Source organism: Oncorhynchus tshawytscha, linkage group LG22 (assembly GCF_018296145.1).
Source record: "Oncorhynchus tshawytscha isolate Ot180627B linkage group LG22, Otsh_v2.0, whole genome shotgun sequence".
Taxonomy (NCBI): domain Eukaryota; kingdom Metazoa; phylum Chordata; class Actinopteri; order Salmoniformes; family Salmonidae; genus Oncorhynchus; species Oncorhynchus tshawytscha.
In genome coordinates, this window is record NC_056450.1 from 16,600,651 (window position 1) to 16,621,848 (window position 21,198).

The following is a 21,198-nucleotide window of genomic DNA, read 5'->3' on the forward strand; positions in this document are numbered from 1 at the left end:
AGCTTGGGTGGATAATACCCAGTACAAATGATGCCAGTACAACAGAGCATAAAACATCCTCAATAGTCACTTGATATGAAATAGTTCTACCAAGTCATTTGGTATATTTCATAGTTTTCCAATGTGGGAGTGCAGTGGAGATTGACGGTTTGGAATGCATTCTCTCTTTCATTGCGAAGGCACATGAGCCAGCTGCAGGTTGGGTCTTTCTGGGCTACCGCCATCTTCGTCTTGGTCCACATCTGAGCTGTGCTCATCAGAGCTCTCAGTCTCAGAACAGTCATGGGGCACATTCTCATATGCCTCCTCGTCCATTAGCTCTTCTTTTACGCTGAGAAGAAAATTCATGATGAGGAAAAAAATATACTTATGGTGACTTCTGAAACTGAGAACCGTTTCTCCTTTACCAGATCTAGTTTTTAAATGGTGATGAAACACTCACAGGGGGTGCATAGGGTACTGCTCTTCACTGCTGTCACTGTAGGATCCATTCCCATACCAGAGAGTTGCATTCATCTCTTCCTGCTGGAACATATAGGGCAGAGAGCTCAGAGAGGGAGCGCCTATGAAAGCTGGGTTGAATGGAGGTATACTACTATCTAGCCATTCAGCCTGAAAAGATACACGCCATAGGTTTATAGCATAATGACACAAATAAAGGTTTAGCACTCAATTAAAGCAATCTGAAGAGTATTGCGTGTACTTACCTTAGGAGTAAGGGAAGCTGAGCTGTGACCATGGCCAGTGTTCTCTCTTCTGAAAGATCTGCAGTTACACATAAACACACTTTATTTAATTGAACAAAAACACTGACTGGGAAATAGAGGAAAAACAATATCCTCACAGGACATTGTTATATTAATTACATGGTTTCTACAAGTATAACACCAACAGAAATGCGGGTTTAACATGTTAAGAAACAGAGACATACAGGGAGCTATACTGAAGAGACCGAGCATGTTAAATGTACCCTTCACCAGCAGGCTTCTGGGGCCTTCTCCTCTGGAACTCCATCTCATCAACTGTCCACACAGCTCCTTTTACGTTCTCCACTCGCACAAAACACTTGTGGAGGCTGAGGTTGTGTCTCACTGCATTCTGCAGAGTCACGAAGAAGAACATACAGTATTAACACCACACACAGCTTCAAGGTAAGGACAAGAACATTCTTCCATAAGAGTTGTTCTAATACCATTAAACATTTCTAAAGACTCATGAATATGGCATACAGTGGAGGGTGCTGAGGGGAGGACAGCTCATAATAATGGCTGTCATGGAGTCAATGGAGTGGTATCAACCACATCTTTGATGCGTTTGATACCATTTCATTGACCCCATTCCAGCCATTCTTATGAGTCATCCTCCCTTCAGCAGCCTCAACTGATGGCATAGCAACTAAACATAGCACAAGGATATTCTTATACATGTAAATAACCCCATAAATTGGCATAGCCAAATACCTTCCATGTTGCTGCATTGCGTCTGAAATATGCAAACGTTTGTGTGAACCAATTGTAGATTTCATTTAGTGTCAGCTGCTTATAGGGTGATTCAAATATTGCCTAAATTATGCAAACACAAAGAAATACAATTAGCAAATGATAATCATCACTACATACGGTATTTGAGGAACAAAACATCTGGTATAGCTAACATTTAGTCAAGAGGGTAAACCAGGGTGAAATAAAATACATGTATTCCTTACCTGTCTTATTAGGGCTGCATATGTAAATGGTGGTCTAACTTCCGTACTGATGTAGAACTCTTTATTCTGAACAATATCTGTTAAAAGGAATTAGAAACGTATTTGAATAAAATCAATGCTTAAAGCCAAACATATAGATAAACCATTAAAGGCATAACAGTAGTTCAAAGAATATGTAGCCCACCACCCTCATTAGATTCAGCATCCCACTGCTAACTCACCTTGATTCATGTTCTTGCTGTACTTGTCTGAGTACCGTCTCCTCCCAGGGCTCACAGTGAGCAGGGTGTTGGGAGTGATGATAGAGGAGGTCGGGGGAGGTGTCAGGGGTGTGGAAGGAGCAGTGGCACTTTGAGACAAGCTCATGGGAGGAAGCACCTTGGGAAATGTCACCTGGGAGAAGGCAACGTTGGGCATAAGATCCACCTGAAAAATCAAAAGCAATGATTAATTTAAACTCAGTACAGAGAACACAGCTGTAGGGAATGCAAAATTGAAAGTGATTATTCTACCATTGTGGCTAATACTTGTCTGACTGTTGGTAACCTGATTTGAATTAAATATATGGCCACTAATACTCCACAGACTTACTGTTGGTGTTGCTGGTTTTGACATTTGCTCAGAGGATTTGAGGTGAGACATCATGGCTTGCAGACGCTCTCTGTCTTTTTTCAACTGCATTGGGAAGATATAAAAAAAGATGTAATGTAAAGTCGATCCTGTACAATGAATGGGCTTTATTTAAGCAAACGTCAACTGTACCTGCAGTTCTAGCTGCTGAACAACCTGCATCTGCACTCGACACTGTGCTGTACTCTTGTCATCCAGTGTATGTTCACCGTTCAGATGTCTGGGAGAAAAACACATTCCCATGACAAGTCAAGATAACATTCAGAACGGGAAAGGGGGATACCTAGTCAGTTGTAAAGCTGAATACATTCAATTGAAATGTGTCTTCCACATTTATCCCAACCCCTTTGAATCAGAGAGGTGCGGAGAGCTGCCTTCATCAAAACCACTACAACGCAGTGTTGTTATTACATTAGGAGACTGACTTTAAATTTGTCTCTCTGACAAAATTAATAGAGGAGAAACTCACTCGAGAAAAGCCTGAAAGTCTCCAAAGACTGCCTCACATCCAGACCATTTGCACATGCCGTGTCCATAGAGAGGGTGAGTGTTTTGTGAGTGATCATCCACAGGACCACTGCAGAGAGACACATCTTCAATGTTACCCTTCAGGAAGAGGTTGGTCAGATGATAATGAATAAACACTGTTCTAGAATGGCTAATCACCTGTCTTTCTTCTTTAGGGGCTGTGATTTATGATTCCCATTAGTGGTGGACTGCTGGCTGTGGAGCAGGTTCTTCTGAAAAGTGGCTGGATACTCACCACCAGAGGGCAGGCTTGTACTATACTCACACCCTTTCACTAAACCTCAGAAATACACAAGTACATATCATATTAATTCATTCAGCTGAATAAATTAAATATCTTAGCCCAACAACAACAACAACAACAAGTATAGCAGCAAGCAGCCATGGTGGAAGAGAACAACAACAAAAAGCTAAGAATAGATTAAAGGGTGGGGGCTTGGTGGTAGACACTTACCCTGAGCTGTAGAGGGGCTCATGGAGGGCAGGACAGACAGGAGACCCTGTCTCTGGAGGCTGAGGAGGTGCTGCTGTTGGACTTGCAAGAACTGCTGCTGGATGACCATGTGCTGGGCTGTTAGCTGATGTGATGAGGGGGGGGTCGATACAGTTACATATCGAGATAATTTGACGATACGTTGTATCGTTGACAATATCGCAATATTATTTTGCGCTAGTTGGCTGTACCTGCATCAAAACTACAGTATTTTCCCCATCTTTTTAAATTGGGAGCCAATTTGTTTTCAGCCCTTTTATTTACATGACTGATCAACACTCGTTCTCATGTCTCTCTCTTCCCCTTCTGCAGCACAAATATGGTGAGCAATATGCTTGGACCATGGAATGGTCATTTAATCACAGTATTAAATCGCAAATCACAGTATTGAATCGCAATACATATCGTATCGGCACCCAAGTATCGTGATAATATCGTATCATGAGGTCCCTGGCAATTCCCAGTCCCAAAGAATATACTATAATAATGATAATAATAATACATGGATTTGATATAGTGCCTTGGAACATTTGGTTGAAGGCAAAATGCAGACATTTGACAAAAAATATGTAGGCCGGCCTACCTCTTGCTCTGACTTCTCAGCATGCTTCTGCTGTAGGAGCTGGGCGTTGAACTGGTCCTGCTGTTTCTGGCAGAGGTCCTGTATGTGTTGCTGTAGATGAAATGTCGAGTTAATGGAAGGTCATGAGGAAATACAGCTCTCACTTTCAAGCCATCAGTATCTTACGAGGATCCTCATGGGAAAAAAATAAATAGGAGACAATACAGAGAAACAAAACTAAAAAGTGCTGCTGATAATATTACAATTAAAGAATGACACACTAAAGCATCTAAATGCAGATTGAGACAGTGTGGTAGAATGATGTGATTACCTGGTGTAACATGAGTGCTTTCTGCTGCTGGAGCAGGGCCTGGATCTGCTGTGGGTTGAGGACCTGCTGCAGTGTCTGCTGAAGAGTCTCCACCGGAGGTGTCATCATAGACACCGAGACTGGAACCTGCCAACAACACAAGTTGAGCACAGATTAGACCTAGTCTAGCCTGAAAATAACAGACAAATAATGCCAACAACACCATTAAAAAGTGTTTTTGGAAGACCGAAAAAAATATAGAAACAGCCTCCACTAGGCATCCAGCAATTACCTCTCCGCCTTACACTCACAGCTCTGGGGATGTTTACAGTAAACATAAACAGAATAATTAAAGCTGAATCGATATATAAATAATGAATACAAAGCCAGGGATGCAGGGCAAGTTTTGCAAAAACAGAACTCTGCATTGCATTTTAATTTAGGTCTGAACCACAAACAAACAGTTCCCACTAAGACTGGCTCTGTTTTGGATCCAGTAAACAAACTGCTGGAGGATGTCACAGAGGCTCTAGGCTAACAATAACAGTGGATGGATTGCAGTGGAGAACGCCCTTTCCCACACTGACTAAACGTGCACTGGCACAGGTGCTCAGTGTTCACTAAGGTCCTTATAGACCTATACTATATATGAGACCTATGGCTTTACATAACTTAAAGCAGAAGGTAAAATAATTGCATCAGCTGGACTTGAACTTAAACATCTGCATTACAGAAAAAAACCTTAAGGGAGCCAGATAGTCGCTGTATATATGGCATGGAAATGGGCCATCTTCTTTTGTGTGCACACCATCAACAAAACAAAAGCCTGCGCCTAACCTAATCCTTGTTTCCATGACGGCAGGGCAGACAAGTCCAAACATCTTTTGTTATTGTCGATGACAAACATCTTTTGTTATTGTTATTGTCGAGGACAGAAACCCACATACTCATGAAGGACAGTATAAACACTGGGCTAGTCTTCATATTGAGGTCTGCGTTCTAAGACTACTGTTGCCAAACACAAGATACATGCCTTTCTGAAACCCTGAAAATATGATCATACAACAGACCCTTATACTTAATCTTTCTCTGAGCTGAGATGTAACAAACCGTAAGTAACCAAAGGCAACAGCCAACACACCCAAACCCCAACCTACAATGCACAAATGGAATATAAACTACAACACCAGAGTAGGGAAATGCTTGAAAGAGGCAATAAAGAGCCAAGGAAATGTTTATATGATTTAAGCAAATAACCTCGGATTACATGGCACAATTACATTATAAATATGTTAGGTCACTGAGTAGTAACACATGCACAATCATTCTGACTAACACAGTCACAATTACTAGCTAGGTCATTAGTTAGCAACATATATAAGTGATGAACAGTGTTGCATTTTAACATTTAATATAGCCATTTCCAACAAGCAAATTCAACCAATGTACATACCAGTAAACAAAGAAACAAGTATTATCTTTCTAAATGTAGAAATAGGCTAGTTGCTGAAATGACAATCAAGCAGACAAACCTGATCAAGTCCATTTACAGTGGTTGTCTTTGGCAGTCAGAGAGACGCAGGATGGAAAGAGACCGAGAGAAGCAAGCCGTGCACAACGTTAGGCTGTCTGGCAATCTGACAGAGTGCTTGTGTGCATAAACAAAACTAGCCAATAACAAAGATCCTTCCTCCTTCACCAATCACAAAGTGCCTCTGCAGTCTATCTGCACTGCCGTTGGCTCAGAGCTCAGTTTAGCTAGCTTACCCACCGTACAAACAAAGAAATATGCTAAATGTGCTAATTTGAGAACACACATCCTTTAGTCTGGAAAGTAAGCATGTGCCACACGTTATAAAATAAGTTTGGTAACCTGGTTTTGCTGCTGGCTGTCAGCCCCGGAACCCTCTGGAGTTGGAGTCTGAGTGCTCAGCCAATCGTCCCTTTCAGCACTGTCCCCATTCTCTGTCTGATTGGCTGGACTGGTGCAGGTTGTCTGCTCTGACCCAGACTCATGCATCTGGACTCACTGACCTGAGAAAAGAACAAGAACACCAGAGCTCTAAAATCAGAAGCTGGATATAGGATGAAAAATGGGCTACTTCATGTAAATTCACAATGTCTCTCCACAACACTGATTTTATGCTACATTTATTTTGAACATTTCCATATGCACTTGGTACAATTTATTACTGATCTTATCCAAGAAACATTCACTAAGGTTGCAGATGAGCAGAGAGAGACAAGGTTACAAGACAACAGTTTCCCTCTTGCCAAGAAAACCATCTACCCTACCAGAAGGAGTAGGAGATATTTGTTAAGTAGCTGATTGCTACCATGGCTACGGTAAATAAAGGGGCCATGGGTTGGTGTTTATGAGCAAACACGTTGTCCTTCTGGAGCAATTTAACATTAACCAGGAGGTGTGATAAACAGATCTGGCAGGTAGCACAATACTGCATTAAAGGGAGGGCCATGTGTATACAGCTGGGGGAGTGTTCGATACAAAAGCAACACAGCAAACATAAACACCAACAGACAATCTGAAGACAAACAAGCTCTTTGAACTGGGAAGAAAGATTCAAATGTCCACAACTGCTAAAAACTGAGATACATTTGCTGAATATATTTAGGCTCGTCTACATACACTACTACATGACCAAAGTATGTGGACGATTTCTGTTTGGCCCCCGCTTTGTGCATGGAGGCATTGTCATGCTTAAACAGGAAAGGGACTTCTCCAAACTGTTACCGCAAAGTTGGAAGCACGGAATGGTCTATAATTTCATTGTATGCTGTAGCATTATGATATCCTTTCACTGGAACTAAGGGGCCTAACCCGAGCTATGAAAAACAGCCTCAGACCATTATTCCTCCTCCACCAAACTTTACAGTTGGCACTATGCATTGGGGCAGGTAGCGTTCTCCTGGCATCCACCAAACCCGGACTCATCTGTCGGACTGCCCGATGGTGAAGTGCGATTTATCACTTCAGGGAATGCGTTTCCGCTGCTCCAGAGTCCAATGGTGGCGAGCTTTACACCACTCCAGGCGACGCTTGGCATTGCGCATGGTGATCTTAGGTTTGTGTGCAGCTGCTCAGCCATGGAAACCCATTTCATGAAGCTTCCAACAAACAGTTATTGTGCTGACGTGGCTTGACGTGATTATTTTTACACGCTATGCGCTTCAGCACTTGGAGGTTCCGTTCTGTGAGCTTGTATAGCCTACCACTAGTTGGTTGAGCCGTTGTTGCTCTTAGAGGTGTCCACTTCACAACAACAGGACTTACAGTTGACCGGGGTGGCTCTAGGGCAGAAATTGGACAAACTGACTTGTTGGATAGGTGGCATCCTATGACGGTGCCACATTGAAAGTCACTGAGCTCCTCATAAGGCCATTCCACTGCCAATGTTTGTCTATGGGGATTGCATGGCTGTGTGCTCGGTTTTATACACCCGTCAGCAATGGTTGTGACTGAAATAGCCGATTCCACTCATTTGAATAGGTGTCCACATACTTTTGTATATATAGTGTACTTCTGAATAAAACTGAAACATAGGCTACCCAACTGTAAGATGCATTATAAACTGGGTGGTTCCAGCCTTGAATGCTGATTGGCTGACAGCCGTGGTCTCAGACCATATACCCAAGTCTAAGAGCTGTGTCCATCGTGCATAAGAACAGCCCTTAGCCGTGGTATATTGGCCATATATACCACCCCTCCTGCCTTGATGCTTAATTATACCATGGCATTGTTTAATACTCCATTGCACGGTAGAATTCAAATGACTACAGTTCATTTTTAACGTTTTATTTGAGCTCCTATTGAAAGCAAAAGTCGAACTGAAAACAGTATTGGTATCGTTGAATTAGATGTTCATAATAGCAAGCTATGATTTATAGTTTGGTTAGCTAAACTAGCAAATCTGTTTGGCTACCACAGAAACGACTGTAGCTATCTAGTAAACTTGCTAGCTACTTCAGTGGATGTTGAACACATTTCTACTGGCAAATGTGTTCAATTATAGCCGTGGTATAAAATGGATAATCAACTGGGCTCTATGCGTTCTCTGAAAAATAATGCAACTCCGTGAAAGGTCAGACCCACTCCGCCAGCGCGTCGTACATGGATTGGAACACACCTATGTCATTCATTGTTTTCCATAGAACGGATAGCCCCTCATTGACTATCCCCACGTCTTGGATTGTGTATTAATTCGGACTTCTGTACCTATTCGTCTTTTCATTCCACAGCAAGGCTGATTTCTGATTATTTTAGGCAACGCCAGCCATGGGTGTATTTGCGCACAAGTGTTTCATCCTGTTGTGCCCGTCAGCATACCCGATCTGTCGGATCCAGTAAGTTACTGCTAGCACAGCAGACAGCAACACAAACTAGATTTTTTAGGGTAGACGTGAATCCTCTGAATACCTACTTCAACTTTCAGTACAGACAACATACGCCTAGACACACCAATGAAACAATGCATTTCAACCCTGATTCCTAGATGCAGCCTACCATAGTTCTATAATACAGATTAATGAGAGAAAAAGAACACTAGCTATAGAAATGTCAAATTATAACAATCACAAACGAGAATGGGTTCTAGCCAAAATATCCAAATAACTAACCTGCACGTCTTTACAATACACTATCCTTACCTTGGCAGAAAAGGCACAGCGCTGTAGGTGTTCGGCTGAGTTCAATGAGTTCAAGGCAGTAGCGAAAAATGTGTGTGTGTGTGTGTAGCCTATGTGCACTGTGCACACATGAACAGGTGCTGTGTTTTAACATGCCTGTTTGCATAAACACAAACACTCGGCAAATAGAACAGGGGCAAACCATATACACAAGGAATATCTGCATTCTGTTCATTTTATTGAATGCACATTGCACTGTCCAGCTCTTGCAATGTTCAGCTCTTTTTTTACTTTTTGGGGATCAACATTTTCCCTCTGGATTTCCTTTGGAAGTTTTTAACACTGTTTTAATGACAACTATCATTCAGAATTACAAACAAAAGGCGTTGTGTGACTGCACCAAGGCATTGGCCATTGTTCCCAAACTGGCGGCACGCGGGTGGTTTTATTTTGCAATAAAACATTTATATAACATTTTTTTTGTGTGGAATTTTCATTGTTGGACATAAAATACTGCAAAAACACCAGGAAATCAGCTCCAAGTGATATTCATTTAACAAATCCGTTCAAGTATTCCCACGTTCCCAAGTATTCCCAAGACACGTGGTCGAATACAAATGTAAGCAAGCTTTGAAATGGTTTTACTCAAACATATCTTGCGGTCAATTTTCAGTCTAGAAGTTATTTTGAATTATGTTTCTGGTTGATGATCCCTGCATTAGGCGATCTTTACAAAGTGAAATCTATTCACCATTCACTTGCATGCTAAGTTTACCACTCTGGGGAACAATTACGGGACAATGCAAATAGAAACAAGCTAATGTGAAATTCAACAGATGGTATTCAGTTAACATTTGCATAGCTGGCCCACAGTAAGTTTTGATTAATTGCCATTTTCATAAACCATGCAGGTGGATGATGCTAGACTATATCATCTTTGTTTCCGTGAAAGAGACAAGGATAGTGATTCTCTACCAGGATCCCTTAAAAAATGATTGACACAAAGCCAACACACTCCATCTAAACTCTATTATAGATTCGCTTGAGCAGCAGTGTAAGATTAAGCATAGGTTATGTCAGCCAGGTTGACTGGTCCCTAAATTATCATAATATGCTGTAGGCCTACATCATCTATCCTAAATAAATACATTTCCACCCTTACGGAAACCATGCAACAAACACAAACCCAAAACATCCTGGGGTGAGTTTCAGCACATTACATACACTGCTCAAAAAAATAAAGGGAACACTAAAATAACACATCCTAGATCTGAATGAATGAAATATTCTTATTAAATACTTCTTCTTTACATAGTTGAATGTGCTGACAACAAAATCACACAAATTATCAATGGAAATCAAATTTATCAACCCATGGAGGTCTGGATTTGGAGTCACACTCAAAATTAAAGTGGAAAACCACACTACAGGCTGATCCAACTTTGATGTAATGTCCTTAAAACAAGTCAAAATGAGGCTCAGTAGTGTGTGTGGCCTCCACGTGCCTGTATGACCTCCCTACAACGCCTGGGCATGCTCCTGATGAGGTGGCGGATGGTCTCCTGAGGGATCTCCTCCCAGACCTGGACTAAAGCATCCGCCAACTCCTGGACAGTCTGTGGTGCAACGTGGCGTTGGTGGATGGAATGAGACATGATGTCCCAGATGTGCTCAATTGGATTCAGGTCTGGGGAACGGGCGGGCCAGTCCATAGCATCAATGCCTTCCTCTTGCAGGAACTGCTGACACACTCCAGCCATATGAGGTCTAGCATTGTCTTGCATTAGGAGGAACCCAGGGCCAACCGCACCAGCATATGGTCTCACAAGGGGTCTGAGGATCTCATCTCGGTACCTAATGGCAGTCAGGCTACCTCTGGCGAGCACATGGAGGGCTGCGCGGCCCCCCAAAGAAATGCCACCCCACACCATGACTGACCCACCGCCAAACCGGTTATGCTGGAGGATGTTGCAGGCAGCAGAACGTTCTCCACGGCGTCTCCAGACTGTCATGTCTGTCACATGTGCTCAGTGTAAACCTGCTTTCATCTGTGAAGAGTGGCGAACTTGCCAATCTTGGTGTTCTCTGGCAAATGCCAAACGTCCTGCACGGTGTTGGGCTGTAAGCACAACCACCACCTGTGGACGTCGGGCCCTCATACCACCCTCATGGAGTCTGTTTCTGACCGTTTGAGCAGACACATGCACATTTGTGGCCTGCTGGAGGTCATTTTGCAGGGCTCTGGCAGTGCTCTCCTGCTCCTCCTTGCACAAAGGCGGAGGTAGTGGTCCTGCTGCTGGGTTGTTGCCCTCCTACGGCCTCCTCCACATCTCCTGATGTACTGGCCTGTCTCCTGGTAGCGCCTCCATGCTCTGGACACTACGCTGACAGACACAGCAAACCTTCTTGCCACGGCTCGCATTGATGTGCCATCCTGGATGAGCTGCACTACCTGAGCCACTTGTGTGGGTTGTAGACTCTGTCTCATGCTACCACTAGATTGAAAGCACCACCAGCATTCAAAAGTGACCAAAACATCAGTCAGGAAGCATAGGAACTGAGAAGTGGTCTGTGGTCGCCACCTGCAGAACCACTCCTTTATTGGGGGTGTCTTGCTAATTGCCTATAATTTCCACCTATTGTCTATTCCATTTGCACAACAGCATGTGAAATGTATTGCCAATCAGTGTTGCTTCCTAAGTGGACAGTTTGATTTCACAGAAGTGTGATTGACTTGGAGTTACATTGTGTTGTTTAAGTGTTCCCTTTATTTTTTTGAGCAGTGTATAATGTTAAAGGGATAGTTCACCCAAATCACATAATGGTTCCCTTACCCTGTGAGCAGTCTATAGAGAAGGTATGACAGCATTTATTTAGCCAAGATAGTCCACTCAGTAACAATTGCCACTATTTTCCAGGGAGTCCTGGGTTCCATAGAATCAATAAAAACATATACAGCATACCCATTGGCATACATATAAAATCCCAGCATACATCATATGCAGCAGCATACAAAACCTCACTTGAATTACAGCTATATGTACTGCTCTTTTGAAGGAGGACATGGAAGCTAGCTGTCATGTGAATAAGTCCAGCTTGTTCCTGAGCAATGGGCCAAAGACCTGCAGACTGCCTTGAAAGGCCATGTTTTAAATTGATGGTTGTGCCAGTAGTTGCAGGTCCCATTGGGCATATGCTTTGACTGCTGCTCCAGAGGATGGGTGGAGACTCCCACCTGAATAGGTCTGATGTGTATTCAGGCAGTTTGTACAGTCGCCTTGAAAACTGTCACTAGGGTATTGTAACGGATTCTGACCGCCAGTGGTTCGATTCCAGCGTTTTGCAGAAGAAACTCAGTCTTTATGTGTCCCCTCTGTTAGGTCATGTTGATGATACGCTGTAGCTGGTTAAGACATGTCTTATTGCCCTGATGTAAGGTGGGAAGACATACTGTGGCACATTAGTCCAGGTGAGTTGTTATCATGGTGTGGTAAAATGTCAGGATGATGTCCTTGGAGACGAAGTCCCTTGCCCGCTTTAGAGCGCCAAGCCCAGGCGGTAGTTTCCTTGTGACTAGGATGACATTGTTCAGTCCAGTGTAGCTGTGGACCCAATTTCAACCCCAGGTACTTTATAGTGTTTACTTGTTCATAAATGTTTTGTCCATCTGTTATTGTGACACACAGGCAAAAGTATCTCAACTTTTGTGGGTTGCCAAACTGCATTGCCTTGATCTTCTGAGGGTGTAGGTAGAGCTTGTTGTAAGCGAACCAAGCTGCTGCCCTCTTGATGTCATTTGACACTGACTCCTCACACTCCCTGGTGGTATTAGCTGAGTAATACACGACTGTGTCATCTGCATATACACACTACTGGTCAAAAGTCTTAGAACACCTACTCTTTCAAGGGGTTTTCTTTATTTGTACTATTTTCTACATTGTATAATAATAGTGAAGACATCAAACCTATGAAATAACACATATGGAATCATGTAGTAACCAAAAAAGTTTTAAACAAATCAAAATATATTTCATATTTGAGATTCTTCATATAGCCACCCTTTGCCTTGAAGGCAGCTTTGCACACTCTTGGCATTCTCTCAACCAGCTTAATGAGGAATTATTTTCCAACCGTCTTGGAGGAGTTCCCACATGTGCTGAGCACTTGTTGGCTGCTTTTCCTTCACTCTGCCGTCCGACTTATCCCAAAACATCTCAATTTGGTTGAGGTCGGGTGATTGTGGAGGCCAGGTCATCTGATGCAGCACTCCATCACTCTCCGTCTTGGTAAATAGCCCTTACACAGCCTGGAGGTGTGTTGTGTCATTGTCCTATTGAAAAACAAATTGTAGTTCCACTATGCCAAAACCAGATGGGATGGCGTATTGCTGCAGAATGCTGTGGTAGCCATGCTGGTTAAGTGTGCCTTGAATTCTAAATAAATCACAGACAGTGTCACCAGAAAAGTACCTCCACACCATAACACCTCCTCCATGCTTTAAGGTGGGAAATAGACATGCTGAGATCATCCATTCACCCACATCGAGTCTCACAATGACACTGCAGTTGGAATCAAGTCCACTGGTCTAATGTCCATTGCTCATGTTTCTTGGCCCAAGCAAGTCTCTTCTTATTATTCGTGTCCTTTAGTAGTGGTTTCTTTGCAGCAATTCAACCATGAAGGCCTGATTCACACAGTCTCCGCTGAATAGTTGATGTTGAGATTAGAGGTTGACCGATTAATCTGAATGGCCGATAAATTAGGGCAAATTTCAAGTTTTCATAACAATCGGTATATTTGGGTGCTGATTTTTTTTATACCTTTATTTAACTAGGCAAGTCAGTTAAGAACACATTCTTATTTTCAATGACGGCCTAGGAACGGTGGGTTAACTGCCTTGTTCAGGGGCAGAACAACGGATTTTCACCTTGTCAGCTCGGGGGATCCACTCTTGCAACCTTACAGTTAACTAGTCCAACGCAATAACGACCTGCCTCTCTCTCGTTGCACTCCACAAGGAGACTGCCTGTTACGCGAATGAAGTAAGCCAAGGTAAGTTGCTAGCTAGCATTAAACTTATCTTATAAAAAACAATAAATCATAATCACTAGTTAACTACACATGGTTGATGATATTACTAGATATAATCTAGCGTGTCCTGCGTTGCATATAATCTGACTGAGCATACAAGCATACAAGTATCTAAGTATCTGACTGAGCGGTGGTAGGCAGAAGCAGGCGCGTAAACATTCATTCAAACAGCACTTTTGTGTGTTTTGCCAGCAGCTCTTCGTTGTGTGTCAAGCATTGCGCTGTTTATGACTTCAAACTCCCGAGATGAGGCTGGTGTAACCAAAGTGAAATGGCTAGCTAGTTAGCGCACACTAATAGCGTTTCAAACGTCACCCGCTCTGAGCCTTCTAGTAGTTGTTCCCCTTGCTCTGAATGGGTAACGCTGCTTCGATGGTGGCTGTTGTCGCTGTGTTGCTGGTTCGAGCCCAGGGAGGAGCGATGAGAGGGACAGAAGCTATATTGTTACACTGGCAATACTAAAGTGCCTATAAGAACATCCAATAGTCAAAGGTTAATGAAATACAAATGGTATAGAGGGAAATAGTCCTATAATTCCTGTAACTACAACCTAAAACTTCTTACCTGGAAATATTGAAGACCCATGTTAAAAGGAACCACCAGCTTTCATATGTTCTCATGTTCTGAACAAGGAACTGAAACATTAGCTTTCTTACATAGCACATATTGCACTTTTACTTTCTTCTCAAACACTTTGTTTTTGCATTATATAAACCAAATTGAACATGTTTCATTATTTACTTGAGGCTAAATTGATTTTATTGATGTATTATATTAAGTTAAAATAAGTGTTCATTCAGTATTGTTGTAATTGTCATTATTACAAATAAATAAATAAAAATTGTCCGATTAATCAGTACCGGCTTTTTTGGTCCTCCAATAATTGGTATCGGCGTTGGAAAATCATAATCGGTCAACCTCTAGTTGAGATGTGTCTGTTACTTGAACTCTGTGAAGCATTTCTGTGGGCTGCAATTTCTGAGGCTGGTAACTCTAATGAACTTATCCTCTGCAGCAGAGGTCACTCTGGGTCTTCCTTTTCTGTGGCGGTCCTCATGAGAGCCATTTTCATCATAGCACTTGATGGTTTTTGCGACGGCACTTGAAGAAACTTTCAAAGTCCTTGAAATGTTCTCTATTGACTGACCTTCATGTCTTAAAGTAATGATGGACTGTCATTTCTTTTTGCTTATTTGAGCTGTTCTTGCCATAATATGGACTTGGTCTTTTACCAAATAGGGCTAACTTCTGTATACCCCCCTACCTTGTCACAACACAACTGATTGGCTCAAACACATTAAGAAGGAAAGAAATTCCACATATTTACTTTTAACAAGGCACACCTGTTAATTGAAATGCATTCCAGGTGACTACCTCATGAAGCTGGTTGAGAGAATTCCAAGAATGTGCAAAGCTGTCATCAAGGCAAATGGTGTCTCTTTGAAGAAGCTGAAATATAAAATCTATTTTGATTTGTTTAACAATTTTTTGGTTACTACATGATTCCAAATGTGTTATTTCATAGTTTTGATGTCTTCTCTATAATTCTACAATGTAAAAAGAAAAGAAAAACCGTTGAATGAGTAGGTGTTCTAAAACTTTTGACCAGCAGTGTATATGTATACACCATTTCTCCAGCACTGATCGAAGGTTATTTATGTAAATACAGAACAGCAGGGTCCAAGCACACTCCTTTGTGGTACTCCATTCACCACAGGTACCTGGCCTGACTGCATGTTTTGCAGTTTAGTGTACTGAGTCCGCCCCTATAAGTATGATGTGAACCACTTGATTGCAATGCTGTCAAAGCCTAGTTTCTCAAGCTTCCTCAGGAGTGTGTGGTGGTGAACAGCGTCAAAAGCTTTCTCCAGATCCAAGAAGAGTGCTGCTGTGACCTCCTGGCTGTTACACGCAGACTATGTCCTCTACAACCCTTTGCACTGCTGTAGATGTGCTGTGTAACTTCCTAAAAACCGCTTTGATAGCTGTAAATAGGCTGTTGAGTGAGAAATAGTTAGCAACCTGGGTGTGAACCAGCCTTTCCCTGGTACCTGGAAACAGTGCCAGGGAAACTAAACCAAAGCATGGCTTGCTGTCATACCTTGTCCATAGACTGCTTACAGGGTAAGAAAACCTGTGTATAATTTGGCTGAACTATTCCTTTCATGTTTTTCTGAGTGTACACCTGCCAGATATACACCTGCCCTACTGGAAACTCTGTGCAGAAGTTAGCAATGAACTCAAGGTGTGGCATATAAAGCAATGGGCATAGTATGTGTGGGAGCCACATCATTCCAATGCACGGGGCCACATATCCATGAATCAGATTGCCGAACAGAACAGGGACAGTCCATTGGTCTAAAGAAGCTGCATACATATTCTTAGTGTTGTTGAAGTGGACCCTTCCACAGCGAAAGAACAATAAATACATCGTATTTGTTTTTTGCTTTGTTAGTTAGATAGCTATCTACAACAACATACGGACCATCATGATTTACCTTGCTAACTAGCTATTAAAGTTATGCAACTCCAAATAGCAAATTAATTGAATCGAACATTAGCAGGGCCTATTTTGACTGGAATTAGTCTTAGAAATCCATTTGGCCTAAATGGCACAAAAAACCATATCCCTTCTCATATTACCACTACAATTTGTTATTGTTATTAAACTGAAGAAAAAAATAACTTTTGTAGAAAGTAAACATACGCACCTCGATGGTGTCAACTGCGCTTATGTCTACATTATGAGGAAGTAGGAAACAAATTGCAGCCAAGGACTATTTTTGACCTAGCGATCGATGACAATGAGATACACTGCCCAGCCTTACATTATTAGAAAGAAGAGATTATCCTGATTAGAATGGTGTCCTACTTGAAGGAAACAAAATATACAGATTGAGAGATATTTGGCGAAATAGACATACATACCCGTATTTCCCCAAAACAATGGCAGTCAAAGTTCTAAGAACAGTCTTTTATTTAACCAGTTTACCATTTATCTACTACCATTTGCCATTTTGTGTTCGTAATCTAGCGGTTAAGAGCGTTGGGCAGTAACCAAAAAGTGGCTAGTTCGAATCCCCAAACGGACTAGGTGAAAAATCTGTCGATGTACTGTTGAGCAAGGCTTTTAACCTTAGTCACTCTGCATCTGCTACATGAATAAAATGTTAACTACGCCTCTATGCGAAAGCGTGGCAATAATTGATTAACTTTTCATTATTCACAGATCTACTCCTCTGATGACATGGCAGGAAGGTTGGCAGACAGACTCCTGATGGCAGGCAGCACACTCACAAAAACAAACTGCTCAGCAAAGCAAAGGCTCTTGAGAGCTTCCAGATTTAAACTCATAAACTGCGTTTATTTTCAGCAAACTTAACATGTGTAAATATTTGTATGAATGTAACAAGATTCAACAACTGAGACATAAACTGAACAACTTCCCTGAACAACAGATCCAGACATGCTCAATGGGATTGAGATCCGGGCTCTTCGCTGGCCATGGCAGAACACTGACATTCCTGTCTTGCAAGAAATTACACACAGAACGAGCAGTATGGCTGGTGGCATTGTCATGCTGGAGGGTCATGTCAGGATGAGCCTGCAGGAAGGGTACCACATGAGGGAGGAGGATGTCTTCCCTGTAACGCACAGCTTTGAGATTGCCTGCAATGACAACAAGCTCAGTCCGATGATGCTGTGACACACCGCTCCAGACCATGACGGACCCTCCACCTCCAAATCGATCCCGCTTCAGGGTATAGGCCTTGGTGTAATGCTCATTCATTTGACGATAAACGCGAATCTGACCATCACCCCTGGTGAGACAAAACCGCGACTCGTCAGTGAAGAGCACTTTTGCCAGTCCTGTCTGGTCCAGCAATGGTGGGTTTGTGCCCATAGGCGACGTTGTTGCCGGTTATGTCTGGTGAGGACCTGCCTTACAACAGGCCTAAAAGCCCTCAGTCCAGCCTCTCTCAGCCTATTGCAGACAGTCTGAGCACTGATGGAGGGATTGTGCGTTCCTGGAGTAACTCGGGCAGTTGTTGTTGCCATCCTGTACCTGTCCCGCAGGTGTGATGTTCGGATGTACCGATCCTGTGCATGTGTTGTTACACGTGGTCTGCCACTGTGAGGACGATCAGTTGTTCGTCCTGCCTCCCTGTTGTGCGGTCTTAGGCGTCTCACAGTACGGACATTGCAATTTATTGCCCTGGCCACATCTGCAGTCCTCATGCCTCCTTGCAGCATGCTTAAGGCACATTTACGCAGATGAGCAGAGACCCTGGGCATCTTTCTTTTGGTGTTTTTCAGAGTCAGTAGAAAGGCCTCTTTAGTGTCCTAAGTTTTCATAACTGTGACCTTAATTGCCTACCGTCTGTAAGCTGTTAGTGTCTTAACGACCATTCCACAGGTGTATATTCATTAATTGTTTATGGTTCATAGAACAAGCATGGGAAACCGTGTTTAAACTCTTTACAATGAAGAGCTGTGAAGTTATTTGGATTTTTACTAATTATCTTTGAAAGACAGGGTCCTGAAAACAGGACGTTTCTTTTTCTGCTGAGTTTATCATTTTAAAAAAGCTACTTTTTAGTGTCTGTGTTTATATGTTAAGAGGGTGTTACTTTCGCAGATAATGTCATCCATCCGTCCCTTTCCACACTACTAACTCAAGAGGAAGGGCTGATAAGGCATTTACAGATTACTGTGAAGCAATATAATGATGATTCATGTTTATTATTACGTGTTTTTATGCTCATGTTTTGAAAGTATACTTCATTACTGTAACAATTATCAATAAGCCTGAACGTTAATTCAGTTGCCTCTGGTCGAAAAAAACGTAATTTACTAGTACATCTCCTTAAAGCAACACAGGCCTAATACAAGATAAATAGCTACCTGTAAAGTAATGAGTGACCATTTTAGAAAATCATGGGACATATAGTCTTTGGTTGCATGCTATTTTATGTCAATCATATTGCTGCTATTGTAACAGTATAACTATAGACCGTCCCCTCGCCCATACCCGGGCGCGAACCAGGGACCCTCTCATACATCAACAACAGTCTCCCACAAAGCATCGTTACCCACCGCTCCACAAAAGCCGAGGCCCCTGCAGGACAAGGGGAACTACTACTTCAAGGTCTCAGAGCACATGACGTCATCGATTGAAACGCTATTTAGCGCGTACCACCGCTAACTAAGCTAGCCGTTTCACATCCGTTACACTCACCCCCCTTTTGACCTCCTCCTTTTTCCGCAGTAACCAGTGATCCGGGTCAACAGCATCAATGTAACAGTATAACTTTAGACCGTCCCCTCGCCCATACCCGGGCGCGAACCAAGGACCCTCTGCACACATCAACAACAGTCACCCTCGAAGCATCGTTACCAATCGCTCCACACTAGTTCAAGGTCTCAGAGCAAGTGACGTCACCGATTGAAACGCTATTTAGCGCGTACCACCGCTAACTAAACTAGCCGTTTCACATCCGTTACACTATAGCCTATAATTGAAGCTTTATGGTCTTTATGCAGTCATCTCTAAATATTTTGCAATTAAAATGTATTAATTCACATAAAGTACATTGGTGAAGCAGATGAGAAATACAGTGTATTTGTCTTATTAATTCCTAAAATCAGTCTCAAACCTGCCCCACCTATCCCAGCCAATTGCTGGACTTTCACATTTAGGTTACTAGGTCACATCCAGTTCAAACCACATTCGAAAAATAAAAGGTGGCTTGTTTATCAAGTGTTCTGCCTTGCAATAATAAATATCTGAATAAATAACAATCAAAATTATATTTAGTACTATAATGGTATTTACTAACATAATATAATTACAAAAATAGTTTAAGTGTTCTAGGCTACCCTACCCAAGAACTAGGGTAAAAGCTAAAATAAGTAGGGCTAAAATAGGTTATACCTAGGGTTAAGGCTAAAATAGGTTAAACATAGGGCTAAAATAGGTTATACCTAGGGTTTTTAAGGCAAAAAAACAGTATTGTTTGTAGCTCTCTTGCGCCTCCCTGTGGCCTTCTATGTGTACTACATAACTCCTTCGTGACACTTGATAGGCTCAATCTGAGGTAGCAACTGCATCAGATCTATAAATCAATGAGCTATACCTATCCATTTAGTTTGCAACTCCATGAACCTGCGCAGCATTCGATGCCTATTAACAAACAGATTTCGACGCATATCAAATTACCCAGCAGCCATTTAGAAACAACAAATCGTTTAAAAAAAAGTTATTTCTTAATTAAAAAATGTATTCTGGCTGTTTAAATCAGCTACATCTTGAAAAGGACGCCAGTGACATGCGTTTTGTTTAGGTTTACACCTTTTTCTGAAAGTAATTATGGTTAACCATGACCAGAAAATGTTTAACGGCTCTGCGCCAGCCATCGTTTAGCACTGTAGGTCACAACAAAGTGTGCCGAGGCGAACATTGAGTTTGCTCACTAAGTAACCGTAACCTTGTTTAACAATAGAGAAGCAGGCCTTGTGACGTAGAAGAATGGGCTGGGAATAGCACGTTTGGAAGACGAGTTGGTGCCACCGTGCTCAATAGAACTAAAATAAGGCCTGTTTTTTCGCGATTACTTCAAAACTACGGCAAGCAGTTGGGACATGTGGTAATTTAAGAAACTGGGCTTCACGGCGGATGCAATGAAGTCGTTTTTAAAAAGCGTTAAAAATGTAATGTGTCTAGCCTATTATCGAACAACATTAGAATTAGTCAGCTACTCAAGAGTACTGCACTTGAGAAATAGTGGTTTGTTAGCTGTTAAAATAAACCCCATCGTTGTTATTTAGCTAGACAGTCATTTGCCAACTAGTTACAGGAGGTATCTAAACAACAATGGGGTTGTTGTTGTTTACCGCTAATGTTTGCTAGCTAGGCTAACGAGATAAACAAATGTAATTAGCTATCCAAAAGCAAATTAATGTAATTAGGGTAGCAAGCATACATTTAACTTACCAGGGCATCAATTTGTAGCATGTGCTACTATTTGGCACGACTCGTTGAACAAGATAAGAAGCGATTGACTGAGTCCCTCAGCCACAAGCTAACGTTTACCCAACTCGGATCAACAGTTCCAGCAGGAGTGGACACTGTCACTAGACAGCGCAGTTGGGCGTTTGTTCATGACGAGACCATGATGACATCACAGTCCCCTGATTAAAAAACAAACAAAACAAAAACAGCACAAGAGACCATA

The 21,198-nt window shown here is 42.2% G+C and overlaps 1 protein-coding gene across 7 annotated transcripts; it reads right to left on the reverse strand.

Annotated features, from left to right (window-relative positions):
- LOC112221948 (forkhead box protein P1-B) lies at positions 1–21,108 on the reverse strand. 7 transcript variants are annotated; one of them, XM_042303856.1, is made up of 16 exons: positions 20,958–21,108; positions 6,102–6,262; positions 4,250–4,375; positions 3,940–4,029; positions 3,318–3,441; positions 3,002–3,137; positions 2,805–2,912; positions 2,468–2,555; positions 2,297–2,380; positions 1,927–2,131; positions 1,706–1,782; positions 1,461–1,562; positions 971–1,098; positions 708–765; positions 443–612; positions 1–331 (listed from the first exon to the last, which is right to left on the reverse strand). In XM_042303856.1, the coding sequence occupies exons 2-16, from the start codon at positions 6,246–6,248 to the stop codon at positions 169–171; spliced, it is 1,806 nt and encodes a 601-aa protein (XP_042159790.1). In that variant the 5' UTR covers positions 6,249–6,262; positions 20,958–21,108; the 3' UTR covers positions 1–168. The 7 variants fall into 7 exon arrangements, with proteins under 7 accessions (XP_042159790.1, XP_024240186.1, XP_024240183.1 ...); XM_024384418.2 differs by having other exon boundaries at positions 443–522; positions 3,002–3,143; XM_024384415.2 differs by having other exon boundaries at positions 443–525; positions 3,002–3,143.
- Between the last annotated feature and the right edge of the window lie 90 nt (positions 21,109–21,198).